The sequence below is a fragment of the Gopherus flavomarginatus genome, chromosome 8, assembly GCF_025201925.1.
Source record: "Gopherus flavomarginatus isolate rGopFla2 chromosome 8, rGopFla2.mat.asm, whole genome shotgun sequence".
Classification (NCBI taxonomy): Eukaryota; Metazoa; Chordata; order Testudines; family Testudinidae; genus Gopherus; species Gopherus flavomarginatus.
In genome coordinates, this window is record NC_066624.1 from 57,523,842 (window position 1) to 57,539,427 (window position 15,586).

General features: G+C 51.9%; 1 protein-coding gene across 4 annotated transcripts in view; it reads left to right on the forward strand.

Moving 5' to 3' along the window:
* Positions 1 to 15,586, forward strand: part of CROCC2 (ciliary rootlet coiled-coil, rootletin family member 2) — a 136,954-nt gene that overhangs the window by 92,983 nt on the left and 28,385 nt on the right. For all 4 annotated transcript variants that reach the window (XM_050965329.1, XM_050965332.1, XM_050965331.1 and 1 more), the window contains 7 exons: positions 762 to 1,000; positions 1,599 to 1,758; positions 2,913 to 3,080; positions 3,585 to 3,936; positions 4,502 to 4,686; positions 12,924 to 13,044; positions 13,700 to 13,863. In XM_050965329.1, the coding sequence (XP_050821286.1) occupies positions 762 to 1,000; positions 1,599 to 1,758; positions 2,913 to 3,080; positions 3,585 to 3,936; positions 4,502 to 4,686; positions 12,924 to 13,044; positions 13,700 to 13,863 (1,389 nt within the window). The remainder of the gene's footprint in view (positions 1 to 761; positions 1,001 to 1,598; positions 1,759 to 2,912; positions 3,081 to 3,584; positions 3,937 to 4,501; positions 4,687 to 12,923; positions 13,045 to 13,699; positions 13,864 to 15,586) is intronic.

A 15,586-nucleotide genomic window follows, 5' to 3' on the forward strand; every position in this document is an offset into this window, starting at 1 on the left:
TAACTGTTTTTTATGAGGAAAGGATGAGGGAACTGGGCTTATTTAGTGTGCAGAAGAGAAGAGTGAGGGGGGATTTGATAGCAGCCTTCAACTACCTAAAGGGGGTTTCCCACAGAGGATGGATCTAGGCTGTTCTCAGTGGTGGCAGATAACAGAACAAGAAGCAATGGTCTCAAGTTGCAGTGTGGAAGGTCTAGGTTGGATATTAGGAAAAAATTATTTCACTAGGAGAGTGGTGAAGCATTGGAATGGGTTACCTAGGGAGGTGGTGGAATCTCCATCCTTAGAGGTTTTTAAGGCTCAGCTTGACAAAGCCCTGGCTGGGATGATTTAGTTGGGGTAGGTCCTGCTTTGAGCAAGGGGTTGGATTAGATGACCCTCTGAGGTCTCTTCCACCCCTAATCTTCTATGATTCTATGACTGCAGCGCTCGCAGCCCAGGCTGGCAGCATGCTGCACTGTACAAGGACTTCATATTACTTCTTCACACACTGGGCTGTGAAACAAGCCAGCTTCTCAAGGTGCCAAGTGCCTCCTGCTAGGATGGAGTGCCCAGTCTCCCCATGACTGTAATGGGGAGCCGAGCCCCATCTGCAAAGGGCATCGTGCTGGCTTAGAAGCTGCCACCTTCTCCTGTCGAGATGGACTAGCATTCACCCATCCTAGATGAGAAGCAGCAGAGCCCAGCTCTGCTCCTCTAGTAGGGCTGAGATCCTGGGTGAGATAGCGCAGGGCGTGCATTTCTGTGTCTCTCCCCAAAAGGCAGAACAGTTAAGGACACAGTTGCGGCTTGCAGAGGATGCCCGCGATGGGGCGCACAAGAACCTGATCGAGTTGCACCACAGGTTGCAGGAGGGTGAGGAGGCCCGAGAACTCCAGCACAAGGAGATGGTGGAAACCCGCAGGGTTTTGGGAGATGAGACCAGGGAGAAGGAAATAATGCAGAAATCCAATACTGAGCTGCGAGACGCCATCAAGAAGATGGAGAGCAAAAGGATCAGGTAGGCTCAGGGCTGTGCCAGATGGGCTGCACCCTGAAGCAGACATTACTTGGCACTGTGATAGAGTGCCAAGGTACAGGCATGGCTAGAGACTGTTAGCTGGGCCCCAGATCCAAACCAGAAAGTGCAGAACAGTAGCAAAGGCCTACCAGCATGTCCACCCAAAGCCATTCCAGCTAAGAACTGGGCACCATTCAGGGCTGGGGTGTACAAGTAGGGCTGGACTCTGCAGCCATTCCAGGCAGGCTCAAGGCAGCTGCTTCTCCCATAGCTCAACCCAGAGCCATTCCATCCAGTCCGTGTCTCTTTCCCGCCCCCCCAGAGCTGGGACCAGAGGCCAGTCCCAGGGCTGCCCTGGGGTGCATTGGAATGGTCACAGTAGCATGATCTGACCTCTTCTCTGCCTCATCCACTTCCAGCCAGTGCAGAACTCCCTGCGGGTTCTTTCCCTTCCAGACCTGTCACCAGACAGCCCAGAGCTCCCACTCACACCGTGACAATACCTGGGTGACTAGGCGGGCAGTGCTCCCTGCATAGATGTCCACTCACAGCCCTTCAGCATTCCCCAGTCAGGAGTGACCATGCATGTCTGCTTCAGCTTGAAGAGAGGCCTAGAGGAGAAGGAGCAGAAAATCACCATGCTGGAGGAAGCCAAGGCTGCAGCTCAGAAGGAGGCAGGAGAGCTGAGGGCAAACCTGCGGGAGGTGGAGAAGTCTCAGATGGAGGCCCGCCGGGAGCTGCAGGAGCTGCACAGACAGGCGAGTGCAGAAGGCTCCCAGACACTTGCCAACCAGGTCCCTTTGCTGTCCCAGCTCCATCAACCTCCGCAGACACATTCTGCCCCACATCTCTCCTTCTGGGAACTTCCTGACTGCGATGCCTCCTCGTAGGCTGCCCATTTGGGTCACTGAATGGGTCCCATTCCCCTGTGGCAATCTGGATTTCAGCGCCAGGCTGAGAGGAAGAGCTGGTAGCAGCCAAAGCCACCTGGGGCATGCCCAGAAGTGCAGCTCCCAGCAGGGCCGGCTCCAAGCACCAACATTCCAAGCAGGTGCTTGGGGCAACAGTCTGCAAGGGGCGGCAGTCTGTGTGTTTTTGCCCCCAAGCAGCGCGCCAAATTGCTGTCGCGGACGGCAGGGGCAGTCCGTGTGCTGTTAGAGCGGCACACGCGTTTCCGTGGCAGCGGCAATTCGGCAGCAGCTTCTATGTTCAGCTGTCCACAGCAGCACAGCTTCTGTCTTCCAGCTGAAGACAGAAGCTGCCACCGAATTGCCGCCGTCGTGGAAACGCGCATGCCGCTCTAATGGCACATGGATTGCCCCCGCCGGCCACGGCAGCAATTTGTTGTGCTGCTTGGGGCTGAAAAACAGTAGAGCCAGCCCTGGCTCCTACGGAGGTAAGGGGCATCTCCCTCCCAAATGGAGACCATGTCATGAAAACCCCCTTGGATAGAAACTGGAGGCTTCAAAGCTCCCCAGCCTCAATCCCCCAGTGCAAGAAGCAGAATGGCCTGGGTCTCATCCCCCATCGCACTGGCTACAGGAGTGGCTGACTGCAGAAGGAAGCGTGTTACACAGGCCTGTTCCCCATGGGCTGTGCCAGCACCGGCAGAGGCCTGGCAGGCTGGGGAAAGGCGGACGAAGGAGCCTGCTAACGAGCTAGAGTGAATCAGTGGGTCCCACATTGGTACTTTCCACCCTGTGGCACTTGGCCAGCTCCTCCGGAGAGGCGGACGAACCAAACTAAGAAGGGATCATTTTGTCCATCCTCAAGCAGTCATTGCTGGGGGGAGGCAGCCCTGCCCCGAGTCAGGGCAGCAGCAGTGGCTTGCTGTGGCTGAGACGGGCCTGCCAGCATGACCCGTCCGCCCCAGGCCGAGCCCAGGACCAACCCAAAGAACCGCCCTTTGCAGGTGAAGACGCTGGGGGACGAGAACAGCAAAAAGGGAAAAGAGGTGAGCGAGTTGCAGGCCAGTCTCCTGCAGCAGGAGCAGCGCGAGGAGCTGTGCCGCAGGCAGTCCCTGGAGCTGAAGCAGAGGATCGCGGAGATGGAGGGCGGCCAGGAATGTGTTCGCAAAGAGGTTAGCTGAGTAGGCACTGGAGCTGGCAGGCAGAAGTGGGCAGTGAGGGAGGGGGGCAGAGAGAAAGGATGGTGTGAAGGGAAGGGTACAAGGCCATCTGTAGATTAACCCAGCTAGATCCACCGGGCCCCTGTGGGAGACCTCAAGGACTGTCTCCCTCCCCTCCTGTTCCTTCCCATCACCCTGAGGGTGCAGCCCTGAAGCAGAGGGGAGGGCAGTCCGCTCCCTGGCACCTGCCTGTAAACACTGCCCTGAGGTCTCCAGAGAGCGACCCAGGGCTCTCTCTGCCAGTGGGGTGGAAAGCTGCAGCTCAGCCTGGGAGCCTGTGCACTGAACTTTGGGCACTCCCGCCCTGCAGAGCTCTCTTTGGGTCTGTGCTGGGAAGCTCCTGGGCACTGTGTGTGTGTTGAGGTGGAGCACTCCTCCTGGCCCTTTCCGCATGCTCTCTGGTGGACTGTATGCAGACAGGACCTGGCGGTTACTCTGCAGTGCCCTCCCTTCCAGGTGCTGAGCCTGCAGAGGAAGCTGGTGGAGGTGGAGTGGGAAGCCAGAGCCAGAGAGAAGGGGCTGACTGACAGCCTGGGCGAGAGTCACAGCAAGGAGAAGAAGCTCCGGGATGAGCTCCATAACATGGAGCTGAAGCTGAAGCAGGCCGGCGGGGTCAGCGAAGGCCTCCAGCTGCGCCTCAGCACCACCGAGGGGCGCCTCCAAGGCCTAGAGACAGAGCTGGCCAAGGCGGAGGCTGCCAAGAGGGAGGTGGAGTCGAAGCTTGGGATGCTGCATTCTGTCCTGCGCCGGACACTAGGGCTGAGTGGGCAGAGCCCCTCGCCACAGAGACCCTGCTCCCCTAGCAAAGGTCAGCAGCTTTGGAGGGCTCAGCTGGGTTTGGGAGACAGACTAATTGGGCCAGATCACAGAGTGCCGTGTGTGTGACTGCACTGGAGCACTGATTGCACGTCACAAGAGCTGCGTGACATTTCCCCAGTGCTCCAGAGTGAGGGCTGCTCTGGCGGGCCTGTAGCCTTACAGGGTGGGGGCAGATACAGCACAGAGGGAAAGGTGTTGCCATGGCAGCAGTCACTTTGAAGGGGAAGAGGATGGTGCTTGAAGGAGCTGAGTGTCAGGCAGCTATCCCTGCCCTGAAATGGGAAAACCATGGATGGAGCAGGGGTCTGCCTGGAAATCCAACCTAGCAGCAATCTCAGGAGAGGGTGGCTCTGAATCCCTGCAAGGATTATCCTCAGGCTGGGCTGAGGAGAGAACCACAGTTCTTGGACTGTAGTGATACGCTTGCCTTGCACCAGCTAATCCATATTGCCTCCTGCCATTATCACATGGGGATGCTCTAGGCCTGCCTGATGGTCCCTCTCCCAACACACCCACCTGGCCTTCAGGCTTTGAGAGCTTCTCTGCCACCACAGGAACTGATGGGCGACAGACTCCGGCCTCCCGCACTGGCTCTCCAGAGAGGAGCCATTCCCGCTCCCCCTTTGGTTGGGTTTCCCCTTTCCAAGGGGAGCACAGTTCCAGTGAGCCTGACCCGGAGAGAGTCCGAGATGCTTTGAGAGACTTCCTGCAGGAGCTGCGAGACACTCAGAGAGAAAGGGTAAGAGCATCGCCTTTCTGCTCCCATAGTGTCCCCCTGCCCCTCCACAAACTCCCCATTCTCTGCTCACACCCAGGCCGTGCTCAGTGTCATGGACACTGGCAATGCTGGCACAGATTTGCCCCCACATCGGATTGCTGCATTAACTGAAACAAATGTACAAGGACATTAAACTCCTGTCCCTTTCAGGTAGAATGAGCCCAGAAATGAGGCCTTGGTACTGCCCAGGACTGCATGCAAGCTTTACCCTCATTCATTTAATCTCCCTATGTAGCTTCCAATCTACGCCTTGTCCACCAAGCTCTAACCAGCACAGTCACTCCCAGTGCTGCAGCATGGGACACAGCTCTCGGAACATGAGGCGCTGCACAAAGGGGCATGGGACTGACACAGTGGACCAGAGCAGGGCTCCAACCAGCCTGGTGTCATGGCTCTGACAGTGTCCAGCACCAGTTTCAGTAGAAGGTGCAAGAGGCCTTCAGTCTCCTTCCCTCTCCCTGTCAGTTACAGGCCAATTCAAGCCCTGTAGCTGGAAGGTTTAGATCCTTTCCAAAACACTTGGTTATTTTTTTATTCCTTGTTATAACACTGGAGATTCTTGTTCTCCACAGAACTGTCTAACCTTTTGCTGAATCCAGCTGAGCTCTTGGGCTCAGCGATAGCTTGAGGCAATAGGTTCCACAGGCTCATTGCATGGAAAAATATTTACTTGGCCACCACTGCTTGCTGAGTGTCGCTGAACGCCCCCTTGTTCTGGTCCTGTGGTCTGGTTGTAGGGCATGGGCATGGTGGGATATTATTTCTCATTCTTCTCTGCCCTCCCTGTATTCCATGCCTTGGCCTTCCTTCCCTGACCCTTTGTGTTACTCCTTCCCCAAGTGTCTCCCTATCCCTCCCGTCAGTTCTTATCCCCGGAGAGAGAGGACTCTGCTCCAGAGTCACAGCACCTGGTCCACCGCTCTTTCTCTTCAGCTCTGCCTGTACGACGGGGTGGCGTAGGGAGCAGAACAGCCATAGGAGGCGTGGAAGCTGCATTCCCACCCTTGAGCTGCCTCAGAGGAATATGGTCAGTTCACAGTGTGTCCTTTCTGTTAGCTGCTGGGGGAGCAGAAGAATTTTTCCAAGGAATGGCACATGAGATGCCACATGCTTGAAAAGCAAGTCAGGCACTGCTCACTGCTGTAGTTAGCTCAGTGCAGCCACTTGGGATGTGTGCACAACCTGGGCAGGAAAGTGGGTCAGACATGGTATGCCAGGCCACATCAGGCCATGGAAGAGTTAAACTATGCCTCCAGACACTGCCCTCCCCACACACTCCATTGCCAGGGAGCCGAGCGCCCATGCAGTGCTGTGGTTTGCCAAGCTCTGTCGCTGGGCAAGGAGAGTCAAGGAAAGAGGACATGGAGGGGCAGGAGCACGTGGAGAGCTGCATTTCCTTAGAGGATATTGCCAGCTGCCCTCTCGGCCACCCTTACAGTGCCCAGGCCTGATCTGCAGCTGCTGTAACTTGACTCACCTCCAGCAACTCACCTCCAGCAGAGCAAGGCTGGTGACCCGCTGAGGATCTGGCCTACTGCCTCCAGTGGAGCTAGGGCTGATGTACACCAGCTGGGGACCTGACCCCAGTGACACCAGTGGAGCTAGGGCTGATTTACACCAGCTGGGGACCTGACCCCAGTGACTCCAGTGTAGCTAGGGCTGATTTACACCAGCTGGGGACCTGACCCCAGTGACTCCAGTGTAGCTAGGGCTGATTTACACCAGCTGGGGACCTGACCCCAGTGACTCTTATGGAGCTGACCTCGTCAGGGTGGTTGCCACCCTCTGTCTTAGCAGGGCTGCATGCTGCTCCATCAGTGAGCCTGTCTGTGCCCCTGCAGGCCCTGGGCAGACAGCTACTCAATAGCAACGGGAGCCTAACACCCCCCTCCACTACTCCGCGGAGCAAAGGACCCCTGGCAAACCACCAGGCCACCTCAAGGACATGCTCAGCATCACATGACCCCACCAGCTGAGCTTGACCCTAAGTTGACCTTAACAGCATTTGTATAGCAACGTTCTCTGGTTCTTCAGCACCCTCCCCTTTGGTCTTCCTCTGTTGTGTCCTATTGCTCAAAACATGATTCTTATAAAGATGCATAAATATTTATACAAGCATAATGTAAAAAACATTGACTGTCATAATAATCAAAGCCACAGCGCAGCCGAAGGGCTTTCTCTAGGATTGAGAAATCAATTAATACTTTATGGGTCTACGCTATCAAGTTTGAGGCACTCCTGCCTTCCCCATCCCATCAGGCTGCTGGGGTTTGCTGGCGTCGAGGTGAGCAGCTGTGTCCAGTTGTGTCTCTCAGTGAACACAAGGGAAGGTGTATTCCCTTACAGTTGAAGGAAGTTTGATGGTTTGATTAACATTCTATGTGTCGTTTTCATATGATTACTGTGTACAGCCCTTCCTTGAAACTCCCACTGACTGCCCAAACTATCGGCCTGCACCAGTGCTCACTGACATCAGTTGAAGGATTCCCATTGATTTCAGTAGGCCTCAAGTCCCTCAAGTTCTACCAGGTGGTCAGCAGCAGCCCACCTCCCTATTAAAGACAAGGGATAACATTTTCCACAGCACCTGAGGGTATGTCTACACTATGAAATTAGGTCAATTTTATAGAAGTCGATATTTAAAAATCGATTTTATACAGTTGATTGCATATGTCCACACTAAGTGCATTAAGTCAGCGGAGTGCGTCCTCACTACCGTGGCTAGCATCGACTTATGGAGCGGGGCACTGTGGGTAGCCATCCCACAGTTCCCGCAGTCTCCGCTGCCCATTGGAATTCTGGGTTAAGCTCCCAGTGCCTGATGGGGCAAAAACATTGTCGTGGGTGGTTTTGGGTACATGTCATCAGTCTCCCCTCCCTCCATGAAAGCAACGGCAGACAATCGTTTTGCGCCTTTTTTCTGCACAGACACCATACCATGGCAAACGTGCAGCCCACTCAGCTCAGCTCACCAACACCACCACTGTTGTGTCCTGGGTGCTGCTGGCAGCAGACGGTGCAGTAGGTCTGCAAACCATCGTCATACACCGCTTCCGCTGCAACTCTGCTCTGCTGCTATTGGCTCAATAGCAAATTTCTCCATGTTATCTGTCATGGTCTCCCAGGTATATGTGTTCTTCCTCAGAAAATGTGTTCAGTGCTAACCGTCGTCCTCCACCGCTTCCGCTGCAACTCTACTCTCCCGCAGACACCATACCATGGCAAGCATGGAGTCCGCTCAGATCATTGATGCTGCTGTGAGCATTGTAAATACCTCACGCATTATCCTGCAAAATGTGCAGAACCTGCAAAAGCAGGCTAGGAGGTGATGACAGCATGATCACAATAGTGATGAGGACATGGACACAGACTGCTCTCAAAGTATGGGCCCTGGCAATTTGGACATCATGGTGGTAATGGGGCAGGTTCACGCTGTGGAACGCCGATTCCGGGCCCGGGAAACAAGCACAGACTGGTGGGACCGCATAGTGTTGCAGGTCTGGGATGATTTCCAGTGGCTGCAAAACTTTCCCATGCATAAGAGCACTTTCATGGAACTTTGTGACTTGCTTTCCCCTGCCCTGAAGCGCAAGAATGCCAAGATGAGTGCAGCCATCACAGTTCACAAGCAAGTGGCGATAGCCCTCTGGAAGCTTGCAGTGCCAGACAGCTACAGGAATCAATTTGGAGTCAATAATTCTACTGTGGGGGCTGTTGTAATCCAAGTAGCCAACACAATCACTGAGCTGCTGCTATCAAGGGTAGTGACTCTGGGAACTGTGCAGGTCATAGTGTATGGCTTTGCTGCAATGTGCTGGGGTGACAGACAGAACCCATATCCCTATCTTGGCACCAGTCCTCCTTGGCAGCCAGTATGTAAACCACAAGGGGTACTTTTCAGTGGTGCTGCAAGCACTGGTGGGCACTGGTGGATCACAAGGGACGTTTCACTGACATCAACATGGGATGCCCAGGAAAGGTGCATGAAGCTCGCATCTTCAGGAACTCTGGTCTGTTTGAACAGCTGCAGTAAGGAACTTACTTCCCAGACCAGAAAATTACCATTGGGGATGTCAAAATGCCTATAGTTATCCTTGGGGACCCAGCCTACCCCTTAAAGCCATGGCTCATGAAGCCGTACATAGGCACCCTGGACAGTAGTAAGGAACAGTTCAACTATAGGCTGAGCAAGTGCAGAATGGTGGTAGAATGTGCATTTGGACGTTTAAAAGCTCGCTGGCACAGTTTACTGACTAGGTTAGACCTCAGCGAAACCAATATTCCCATTGTTATTACTGCTTGCTGTGTGCTCCACAATATCTGTGAGAGTAAGGAGGTGATGTTTATGGCGGGGTGAGAGGTTGAGGCAAATTGCCTGGTGGCCGATTACGCACAGCCAGACACCAGGGTGATTAGAATTGCACAGCTAAGTGCCCTGCGCATCAGAGAAGCTTTGAAAACCAGTTTCATGACTGGCCAGACTACCATGTGACAGTTCTCTTTGTTTCTCCTTGATGAAAACCTGCCCCCTTGGCTGACTCTACTTCTCTGTAAGCCAACCGCCCACCCACACCCCCTTTGATCGCCGCTTACAGAGGCAATAAAGTCATTGTTGTTTCCAAATCATGCATTCTTTATTAATTCATCACACAAATAGGGGGAAAACTCGCAAGGTAGCCCAGGAGGGGTGGGTGAGGAGGGAAGCACTGGGTGGGGTGGTGGATGAGGGGAGGAGGGAAGGACAAGGCCACACTACAGTTCAAAACTTATTGAATGCCAGCCTTCTGTTGCTTGGGCAATCCTCCAGGGTGGAGTGGCTGGGTGCCCATAGCCTCTTCTCCCCTCCCCCGCATTCTTGGGTATCTGGCTGAGGAGGATATGGAACTTGAGGAGGTGGGCAGGTGATTATACAGGGGCTGCAGTGGCTGTCTGTGCTCCTGCTGCCTTTCCTGCAGCTCCATCAGATGTCTGGGCATGTAAGTTTGCTCCCCCATTAGCCTCAGCATTGCATCCTGCCTCCTCTCAGTGTGCTCCTTCCTCCTCTCATTGCATTCATTTAATGCTGCCCTGGACTCTGCCATTGTTTGCCTCCATGCATTCAGCTGAGCTCTTTCACTGCAGGAGGACTGCATGAGCTCTGAGACCATCTCATCGCGAGTCTGTTTTTTTCGTCTTCTAATCTGCGCTAGCCTCTGGGACAGAGACAATAGGGGGAGCATAGAAACATTTGAAGCTATGGGAGGAAAAACAGGGAGAGTAGTATTTGAAATGATACATTTTAAAGAACTAAGAGAAGACTATTTTACACTGAATCAAGCAATTCACATTACATAGCACATGTGCTTTTGCTACAAGGTCGCATTTTGCCTCTTATATTGAGTGCCTCCCGGTTTGCTGTGAGACATCACACACGTCGGCTGGGCGACAGAATTCGGCTTGCAGGCAAAGGGTTTCGGCTTCTTCAACCTTCATAACATGTGGAAACAGTTTCAAACAGCAGCGCTTGCCCTCCTTTCCCATACCAACCAAAGCCCATTGGGTTGGCCATTTAAAAGGAGGGGCTGCAGTTTTCGGGTAAATGTGTAGCACAATCCAACCCCCTCACACCCAATTCTCTGGGATGATCGCTTCTCCCCTTCCCTCCCCTTTCACCCCCCCCCCCACCGCATGGCTAGTATCAGGGAAGATCCCTGTCAGCCAATGTGATCAGCTCAGCATGAACAAGCCTCCCCGCACCACGTGGCTAACAGCGGGAATGATTTATTTTCAGCCAAAGGCAAACAGCCAAAGCCTGGGCCCATTTGCTGCAAGGTTTTGTTCTGCAATGTTTCCAGACTACTTGCTACTGGCTTGGCTTGGTAAATTAATCATTAAACATGCTTGCTTTTAAACCCTGTATTATATTTACAAAGGTACGCTCACCAGAGGTGCCTTCTCCGACTTCATGGTCCAGGAGCCCGCCTTGGGAGGGTATTGGCTCCAGGGTGATGAACGGTTTCTGACTGCCAGGGGGAAGAGATTCTCCGCTTGCCTGCTGTGCGCTGTCCTCAACCACCTCCTCATCATCATCTTCTTCATCTTCAAACTCCTCATCCCTGTTGTGTGAGACTCCCCCCTTGCAGGTGTCCATGGACAGTGGTGGAATAATGGCAGGGGCCACACCTAGAATTGCATGCAGCTCATCATAGAATTGGCATGTATGGGGATCTGATCCGGAGTGACCGATTGCATCCTTTGTTTTTTGGTAGGCTTGCCTCAGCTCCTTAACTTTCATGCAGCACTGCTGTGTGCCCCTGTTATAGCCTCTGTCCATCATGCCTTTGGAGATTTTTTCAAATATTCTGGCATTTCATCTTTTGGAACGGAGTTCTGCCCACACAGATTCTTCTCCCCATACAGCGATCAGATCCAGTACCTCCCGTTCGGTCCATGCTGGAGCTCTTTTGCGATTCTGGGACTCCATGGTCACCTGTGCTGATGAGTTCTGCATGGTCACCTGTGCTGATTAGCTCACCACACTGGCCAAACAGAAAATGAAATTCAAAAGTTCCCGGGGTTTTTCCTGTCTACCTGGCCAGTGCATCTGAGTTGAGAGTGCTGTCCAGAGCGATCACAATGGAGCACTCTGGGATAGCTCCCAGAGGCCAATACCATTGAATTGCATCCACACTACCCCAAATTCAACTCACAAGGTCGATTTTAGGGCTAAACCCCTCTCCAGGGAGGAGTGTGGAAATCGATTTTAAGAGCGCTTTACATCAACAAAAGAGACTTGGTCATGTGGACAGGTACAGGGTTAAATCGACCTAAAGCTGCTAAATTCGACCTAAACTCTAGTGTAGACAAGGGCTAAGTGACTTTTGAAATTGGGATGTAGGTCACTTAGGTGCTGTGGAAAATGTTATCCCTTGTCTTTAATATGAAGGCTACAGACCCCTGCCTGCCGTACTCCATTGTGGTCACAACAATCAAGATGTAGCATTGCATGCTGGAACCAGGGGTCTCTGCAGTGCTCAGCTCCATACTGAAGAGGAGGATGGCTGCAATCTGTGCCATTTTGTGCCATTTAGGTTCCCCCTTTGACTCCTGGCAGGGTGCCTGTGAAGACTAGCTTGGCAAAGTTTGGGCACCTGCGGCAGGGATGGCAAAGAACAAAGGAAACTAGCAGGAAATGGGGAGCTGTTTGGCCAGGAGACTACAGACACTCAGGGCTGTTTGTGGCCAAGAGTACAGGCTGGGTTTGATAATATTGTTCTTTTAAAGGTAACTGGATTGTGATTCACAAACCAGCAGCCAGACTCTGCCTCCCATTACTCTCCTGCTGCCATGCTGACCTGGAGCTGGATCCTGTTTTGTTGGTGTTTTAATGATGGTTTATGTCATGCACTTTAGCAGCAGCTTTCATCTGAGGATATAAAGCCTTTACAAATAGCGCTGTCTGTAGCCTCATCACAGGCCCCTGGCAAGTGGGGACACCTCCATCACCCAGATGAGGAAACGGAAGCACTGAGTGGGTGGGTGAGTTGCCCAGACCTGAGAGTAGGATTCAGGAGAGTCAGATTCTACTTTGCTGCTCTGGGCAAGTCGCCCCTCCACACACCAGGAAGAAGGATGGGGCCATTCGTAATCCTTGTACTTTAAGAACAACCTCATCCACCTTCCTGGCATGCAGCGTGAGGTGGAGGTTTGGTGTGGTTTAGGTGCTGGGTATGGGATTACTGCTGAGTCCTCCTTTCCCGTTTCCCACACTGGACTCGGGGGTGTAAATCAGGATAGATCCACAGCAGAATCAGTTATGCAGCTAAGGATCTGTTAGCACACGTTGCTTTCATTTGCTGAGCTTGCAGTTTAGTGAAGTTTAAAAATGCTCAGAAGACTTTGAGGAAGAGGACACTGAGATTAAAAAGGTCCTTTGTTGGGACCATCGTGTAGACCTGTTTGTGTATGTGTGTGTCAGACATCACACTCACAAACTGACATGACACCAATATTTACAGGACGCCATTAGAGCTCTGGCTCCAGGGATGTTCTGATTTGCGTCAGGAAGTTCCCATTGTTAAACTTAGTGTTTCATGTACTTGCTTTTCTCCTTTCTCTTTCTCCTTCTCCACCTCCACCCCCTGCCCCTTGTGTCTTGGCATATTCCTCTTTCTCTCTGGCCTGCACTTAAAATCTGACACTATTTTTCCTTCTCCCAGGATGACTTAAGGACACAGGTGATGAACCTGAACCGTCGGCTGAATGAAATGGCGAGTGACCGGGACCAGACCAGCAATCGCATCCTGCAGCTGCAGAAGTTGCTGGCAGACTCTGAGGAAGGCCAGTCATTCTCCTCTTCTCCCTCTAGATTCTATAAGGCTCAGCTGATGCAGCTGGAGCACTCTGTCACTAGGACAGCAGGAGCACAGAGGATCAGCTCTCCTTTCGTGTCAGAAGGGGCTAGCTGGTCAGGCAGAACTGCAGAAGTTCTAGTTTGCGATTGAACAGTGATGCCAGGCAAGCCCTGACCTCATGGCCAGGATGCAGCCATCCCAACCCGAGGGATGGAGGGTGTGTGTGACTAGAAGGTTAGATACAGGTGTAAAGCTACAGGGGCTTGCCAAAAACAGCTCCTGTGACCAGAGCCCAAGAGTCATGTGACCATAAGCAAGCCATTTCTGCTCTCAGTGCCTCTTTTTGCCTTCCCAGCCTTTATCCATAGGGATTGGAAGCTCCCTACCTTGGGGCAGGGCCAGTCTCTCTTTCGCTTCCTGATGTGGTCAGCCATGCCTTGCCGCATGGAGTCCAGGGCTGGGTTCCTGGCATATGCCTCCTTTGGTTGATGTCCCCATGCACTGATGCAGCAACCCTTAGATCCAGTGGCTGGATTGCTCCCCCAACCATTGCAGAGATCCACTGGGGAAGCAGTGCTCTTCTCCCTCCTGCAGATCAGAGCCTGTTCCTCAAACCCCTGCCTCTCCTTTCCCATACCCAGGCAAGCGAGGCATGGACGGGCGCCTGAGCAGTGCACAGATGGCCCTGGCGCTGCAGGAGGAGACCATTCGGAGAGTGGAGAGGGAGCGCCATGCCTTGGTGGAGCAGATCGCTACCCTGGAGTGCAGCATGCATGCCAGGGAGGAGAAGAACAGGGAGCTACAGGTGGGTCTGAGCCTGCAAGGAGTAAGAGTAGGAAGTGCATGTTACGGGGCAGCCACCCATTAGGAAACAGGGAGGGGGAGCTCTGTAAAAGTCACCAGTGGAAAGGGAGAGTCATAAGAATATAAAAACGGCCATACTGGGTCAGACCAAATGTTCGTCTAGCCCAGGAACTTGTCTTTGAACAGTGGCCAATGCCAGGTGTCCCAGAGGGAATGAACAGAACAGGGAATCATCAAGTGATCCATCCCCTGTTGCCCATTCCCAGCTTCTAGCAAACAGAGGCTAGGGACACCAGCCCTGCCCATCCTGGCTAATAGCCATTGATGGACCTATCATCCATGAATTTATCTAGTTCTTTTTTGAACCTTGCTATAGTCTTGGCCTTCACAACATCCTCTGGCAAAAAGTTCCACAGATTGACTGTGCGTTGTGTGAAAAAATACTTCCTTTTGTTTGTTTTAAATTGGCTGCCTATTAATTTCATTTGGTGGCTCCTAGTTCTTGTGTTATGTGACAGAGTAAATAACACTTCCTTATGCACTTTCTCCAGACTAGTCATGATTATAGACCTCTTATCATATCCCCCTTTGGTCATCTCTTTTCTGAGCTGAGAAGTCCCAGTCTTACTAATCTCTCCTCATATGACAACCGTTCCGTACCCCTAATCATTTTTGTTACCCTTTTCTGAACCTTTTCTAAATCCAATATAAGTTTTATGAGATGGGGCAACAAAATCTACAAGCAATATTCAAGATGTGGGCGTACCATGGATTTATAAAGAGGCAATATGGTATTTTCTGTCTTATTATCCATCCCTTTCTTAATGATGCCCAACATTCTGTTTGCTTTTTTAACTGCCGCTGCAGATTGAGTGGATGTTTTCAGAGAATTATCCACAATGACTCCAAGATCTCTTTCTTGAGTGGCAACAGCTAATTTGGACCCCATTATTTTATATATATAGTTGGGATTATGTTATCCAATGTGCATTACTTTGTATTTATCAACATTGAATTTCATCTGCCATTTTGTTGTCCATTCACCCAGTTTTGAGAGATCCTTTTGTAGCTCTTCACAGTCTGCCTGGGGCTTAACTATCTTGAATAGCTTTGTATCATCTGCAAATTTTGCCGCCTCGCTGTTTACCCCTTTTTCCAGATCATTTATGAATATGTTAAATTGGACTGGTCCCAGTACAGACCCCTGGGGAACACCACTACTTACCTCTCTCCATTCTGACGACTGACCTTTTATTTCTACCCTTTGTTTCCTATCTTTTAACCAGTTACTGATCCATGAGAGAAGCTTCCCTCTTATCCTATGACTGCTTACTTTGCCTAAGAGCTTTTGGTGAGGGACCTTGTCAAAGGCTTTCTGAAAATCTAAATACACTGTATCCACTGGATCCCCCTTGTCCTCATGCTTGTTGACCCCCTCAAAGAATTCTAGTAGATTGGTGAGACATGATTTCCCTTTACAAAAAACATGTTGACTCTTCCCCAACAAATTATGTTCATCGATGTGTCTGACAGTTTCGTTTTTTACTGTAGTTTCAACCAGTTTGCGCGGTACTGAAGTCAAGTTTACCAACCTATAATTACTGGGGTCACCTCTGGAGCCCTTTTTAAAAATTGGCATCACATTAGCTATCCTCCAGTCATTTGGCACAGAAGCTTATTTAAATGATAGGTTACAGACGACAGTTAGTAGTTCTGCAATTTCA